Source organism: Chenopodium quinoa, unplaced genomic scaffold (genome assembly GCF_001683475.1).
Source record: "Chenopodium quinoa cultivar QQ74 unplaced genomic scaffold, ASM168347v1, whole genome shotgun sequence".
NCBI lineage: Eukaryota > Viridiplantae > Streptophyta > Magnoliopsida > Caryophyllales > Amaranthaceae > Chenopodium > Chenopodium quinoa.
In genome coordinates this window covers 383141-388566 of record NW_018742730.1, presented here as the reverse complement: position 1 = coordinate 388566, position 5426 = coordinate 383141, and the positions used below count along the sequence as shown (strand labels likewise).

Below are 5426 nucleotides of genomic sequence, written 5' to 3'. Positions count from 1 at the left end.
TTTTTGCTATCTTAAACACACATTACGACTTAATTCAATGGTTAAGTTCCTATCAATTAAATGAGATCAAGAGTTCGAATCTTATACAAATCATGTTTTTAAGTTTTATAATGTGTAATAACATGGAATAATATAATAGCCAAAAAGAAAGCGGGGAGAGTGACATGTGGGCTTGATTCGACACACCTTTTAATATATAATAATAATAATAATAATAATAATAATAATAATAATAATAATAATAATAATAATAATAATAATAATAATAATAATAATAATAATAATAATAACTAGTGTGTGACCCGAGCGATGCTCCGGGTTATTTTTTTTAATACCTGTAATTGAATAGATAAGTTCATTCTTTATTATTTATTTATTCATTATTTGTTTTAAATTTATAATAGTTTCTCATTAAACCTTTGAATAAATTATTTATGGAACAACATTGACTAATTATATAAACATAATCTTATAAAAAAATTATAATAGACATGTTCTTTGTATATAATTTATAATATAATGAAAGATAATTAAATAAATAAAATTTATAAAAATAGTTAATTTTTGTTGCTTTTATATATTATCTCGATGTATCATAATTAGCAAATAATAGGGTATGGTTAACCCTAAAGGGTAAGGTTGTATATATTATCTCGATGATCATAATTTTTGTTGCTTGAGGGAGCCCAGGTTTATCATTTTGATAAACTCATTTTGTTTATCAAATGGCAATTCTGTAATTATTTTGCTTTGTTTTTCGTGTAATAGCTTTAAAAAAATATTATTTTCGCTACATTGCCAGTTGGCAGTCACATACCCTTGTTAACGGCAACCAAACGTTTTTTTGTTGACTCTAGAAACCAAGAGTTACGTTTTTCAGTCGTGAGAAACAATGTTGGACAAACAACCACCCTTCCCACTTTTTTCAAACCAAGAGCATTGAAGTTGCTTGTGAACTCAACCACCATTCCTAATACCATGCATGTTTCCGACAGCAAAAACCCTAAGAGAAAATGGTGAAATTAAGGGTATGGTTAACCCTAAAGGGTAAGGTTGTATCATTCTCCTCATGGGCGGATCTAGGGGGGTTCAAGGGGGTTCATTGAACCCACAGATTTTTTGGAAAAAAAATATAAGTTTTTAATTTTTTTTTTTTTTAAAAAAAAAGGTTTAAAAGAAATTTTGGTGAGAATAATTATCACACGGGTAAGTTTGGCGCATTGGTAATTCTATGGAGAATAGAGCAGCGCGCTCCTTTAGTACCTTAGGTCTTGGGTTCGACTCCTACTGCCCCCCTTTTTTGTACTTTTTTTTTTTTTTAAAAAAAAAAACTCCTTACATTTAGATTTCAATAAGTCATATTTCAAAAATCAAACATCAGACATTTTTCCCCAAATTCCCAAACACCAAAACCCTAACTTTAAAAAACTCCTTACATAAAGATCCGCCCCTGCCGCCGCAGCACGCCGGCACCGCACACTGAGACACCGACGGTAGACCGGGCGACCGGTGAGGCGGCGACCACCTCACGGAGATACGGACGACTGGACTGTGGACGACTGGACGAGGGACGACTCACGGACGAGTTCAGATTTCGAGTTCTTCTCTTCTACAATTGTGACTTTGTGAGTCCTCTTAATCTCTTATTCCTCATTTCCTCTACTCCTATTAAATCTTAATCTTGGTTTGCTTCATTGCTTGTTTTATTTTTTAAATTGGTTTATGGTTTTGATATATTGTTGAATTCTTGAATTGTTGAGAAATTGAATTGTAGAAAGTTAGAAGTTAGAAACTTAAAATTATAAATTTTTACTTGTTCTGTTAATTGAAATTTTAATAATTAGAAGAAGTTTATATTGTCAAATTTGTGTTTATTGGGGACTTGTGATTTGTTTTTTGAAAGGGAAGTGCTCAGCGAGCACAATTAGAATTGATCAGCTGAAATCAACAGCAGCCAAGGCAGCAAGGCCTTGTTTATTGGGGACTTGTGATTTTAATTGATAATTAATTGTGTATTTTGTGTATTATTGTAGATTGTAGAGCTTTTGTTACCATGAGTTTAGAGTCTTTTTGAAAACGTGCCGGGAAGTCACAAAAGTCCTCTACTTGTTCTTCACCTAGTTCAAGGAATCCTCCAATAGAAGAAGATGTTGTAACTCCTATTGATGATGCGGATATTGAGTTTCCTAATGATGATGCGGATGTCGTGTCTCCTAATAATGATGCGGTTCCAGTGGCTGCTTCAATTCCAATCCCTGAAAACACAACTCAAAGTAATCCAAATGCTAGTGTTGAGTCTGTTGATACTCGCATTTATGATGTTCATCTTCTTCCACATGATCCTGGAAAAAGAATTTCAATTTTGGAATATCCTGCTACTGACAGAGATGCTGTGAGAAGAGGTTATATTACAATGAAACGTTGTGATCCACGCACTCATAATTTCTGCGTCGATTTAATGTTGCTTGGTTTGATAAATATGATTGGCTTGAATATAGTGTGGAGAAAGATGCGGCTTTTTGTTTTGTGTGCTACTTGTTCAAAGATAAAGTTGATTCTATGGCTGCTAATGATTGCTTTATAAAAGGGGGGTTTAGAGGATGGAATAAGATTGGTAGATTCAATATTCATGTGGGAGGTCTTGGTAGTTTGCATAATCAAGCTTATGAAAAATACAATTTTTTCATTAACCCAAAAACATCAGTTGCCGAATCTTTTTCCACTTACACCACAGAAGCTAAACTTCAATACAAATCTCGATTGACTTATTCATTAAAATGTATTAAGTTTCTTCTAAGTCAAGGCTTAGCTTGTCGTGGGCATGATGAAAGTGAAGACTCTTGGAATAGGGGTAATTTTCTTGCACTCTTAACATGGCTTTCAGAGAATAATAGTGATGTTGCAAAGGTTGTTCTAAGTAATGCCCCGGGAAATAATCAAATGACTTCTCCTTTAATTCAAAAGGACCTCATTAATTGTTGTGCCAAAGAAACCACTAGACTTCTCATTGATGATATTGGGGATGACTACTTTGGAATACTAGCAGATGAATCTAGTGATGTATCTCAAAAGGAACAATTGGCCCTTTGTTTGCGTTATATGAATAATAAAGGGAAGATAACTGAGAGGTTTCTTGGAATTGTACATGTTAAGGATACCACTGCTTTGTCACTAAAGAGTGCAATTGAGTCTTTGCTTATGGAGTATTCATTGAGTTTGTCTAGAGTTCGTGGACAAGGTTACGATGGTGCTAGTAATATGAGGGGTGAGATAAACGGTTTGAAGACTTTGATCATGAATGAAACAAAACAAGCTTATTATATTCATTATTTTGCTCACCAACTTCAATTAACCCTTGTTGCTGTTGCTAAGGATAATGATGATTGTATTTGGTTGTTTGACCAACTTGCTATTTTATTGAATATTATTGGTGTTTCTTGTAAGAGAAGGGAAATGATAAGAGAAATACAATCTCAACATGTTCTAGAAGCATTAGATCTGAGGGAAATTGAAAGTGGGCAAGGTTTAAACCAAGAACTTGGTTTAGGTAGGCCTGGTGATACTAGGTGGGGGTCACACTACAAAACAGTTTCAAATGTTACCTCATTATATGCTACTATTGTCAAAGTTCTCGAGAAGGTTGGATCAAATAATCTTTATAAGGATGATCGTGTAAAGGCTATCACTGTTATGTCTACATTTGAATCCTTTGAGTTTGTTTTCATGATACATTTGATGTCTGAAATATTTGGGCAAACTGATAAATTGTGTCAAGCTTTGCAAAGAGGAGACCAAGATATTGTTAATGCCATGTCATTTGTTACGTTGACTAAGGAACAATTGCAACAAATGAGGGACCATGGGTGGGAAGAATTTTTGCATCTTGTGATTTCTTTTTGTGCTAAACATAATGTGGAAGCTCCTAATATGGATGATATGTATGTTCCTCGTGGAAGATCAAAACACTTCTTTGCCAAAGTGACAAATCTTCATCGTTTTCCGGTAGAAATGTATTTAAGTGTCATTGATTTACAACTCCAAGAGCTCAATAATAGATTTGATGAGAAAAATATGGAGTTGCTTATTTGTATGTCATGCTTAAATCCGGTAAATTCATTTGCGGCATTTGATAAGAAAAAGTTGATGAGACTTGCCGAGTTATATCCCGAAGAGTTTCCAACTAATGACATGACAATGACTGCTCTTCGTCATGAACTTGGTTTCTATATTAATGACATGCGTACAGATGCAAGGTTTGGAGACTTGAAGGGTATTAATGAGCTTTCTATGATGCTTGTTGAAACAAATAAGCATACTTCTTACAAATTAGTTTACTTGTTGATAAGACTAGCATTGATCCTTCCGGTGGCGACTGCAAGCGTGGAACGAGTGTTTTCATCAATGACTTATGTAAAAAATAAGTTGCGGAATAGTATGGGTGATCAACTATTGAATGATAGTTTAGTTACTTATCTTGAGAGAGACTTATTTGCAAGAGTTAGTGATGATGATGTATTAGCACGCTTTCAAAGTATGAAAACTCGAAAAATGCTTTTGTAGTTTTTTTTTTTTTTAGTGTGTAATCCATCCATTTGTAATAAAAATTTGAATTTATGTATTGAATTTTTAATCAATATATGATCATCGTTTTTTTTTTAAGATTTCGAACCCACGGTTCGGAATTTCTGGATACGCCACTATTTCTCCTCCATTAAAGATGCTTGAGAGTATGTGTATACTTTCTTCTCCATTAAAGTTGAGGAAGTTGAAAGCCGACTTCATTCGTGAATATAAATTTAAACTGTAAATGAGCTTACCATTCTTAGATTTTGCCAAAGCTTCTATCAAGTAAACAAAGAACAATTGTTGTTATGGTAGACTAATTGCCCAGCTCCAGTGTTCGATTGCTATGGTGGAACAAGAATATAATGCTTGATATGGCAATTGAAAGGCACTCATGGAGATATGGCTGCTATGGGTAAAATAAAAGGAGGAGAGAGAAAATGTTAATTACGAAGTATTTGCCATGGTTAAACAAGAGTAAAGCCTTCTAACGTCGCCATGTTATAACGTCAACGAAAATGTCACTAATGTCTATAACTTTTCAAATGAAAGTACAATTAAGCCCCTTGTCATCATACTTATAAACTTGAATTTTCTTTTTTTTTTTTAACTAGTTGAGCCATCGCGCGCCACGCGATAGCCCAATAAACACATATTATTTGTGAGTAATGATATTGTTAAATAGATGGGTTGTACTGATTTAATTTAGTTTGTGTGGAGTAGGAATTCGTCCAATCGGGTTCTAAAATGTAGGAAGTAATAGTGTACTGATTGGATATCGTTTTTGGTTCCGAGTACCCATGCTTGTATATACTTTTTAAAATCCAGCGAAAATTATAATTGTTATTCTAGTTTGGTTCTTT

At 33.8% G+C, this 5426-nt stretch overlaps 1 protein-coding gene across 1 annotated transcript; it reads left to right on the top strand.

The window, feature by feature from the left end:
* The first annotated feature begins 982 nt into the window (after positions 1-982).
* On the top strand, positions 983-4560 carry LOC110723436 (zinc finger MYM-type protein 1-like). Its single transcript, XM_021902794.1, has 3 exons — positions 983-1047; positions 2122-2402; positions 2546-4560. The coding sequence occupies exons 1-3, from the start codon at positions 983-985 to the stop codon at positions 4558-4560; spliced, it is 2361 nt and encodes a 786-aa protein (XP_021758486.1).
* Positions 4561-5426: the final 866 nt, after the last annotated feature.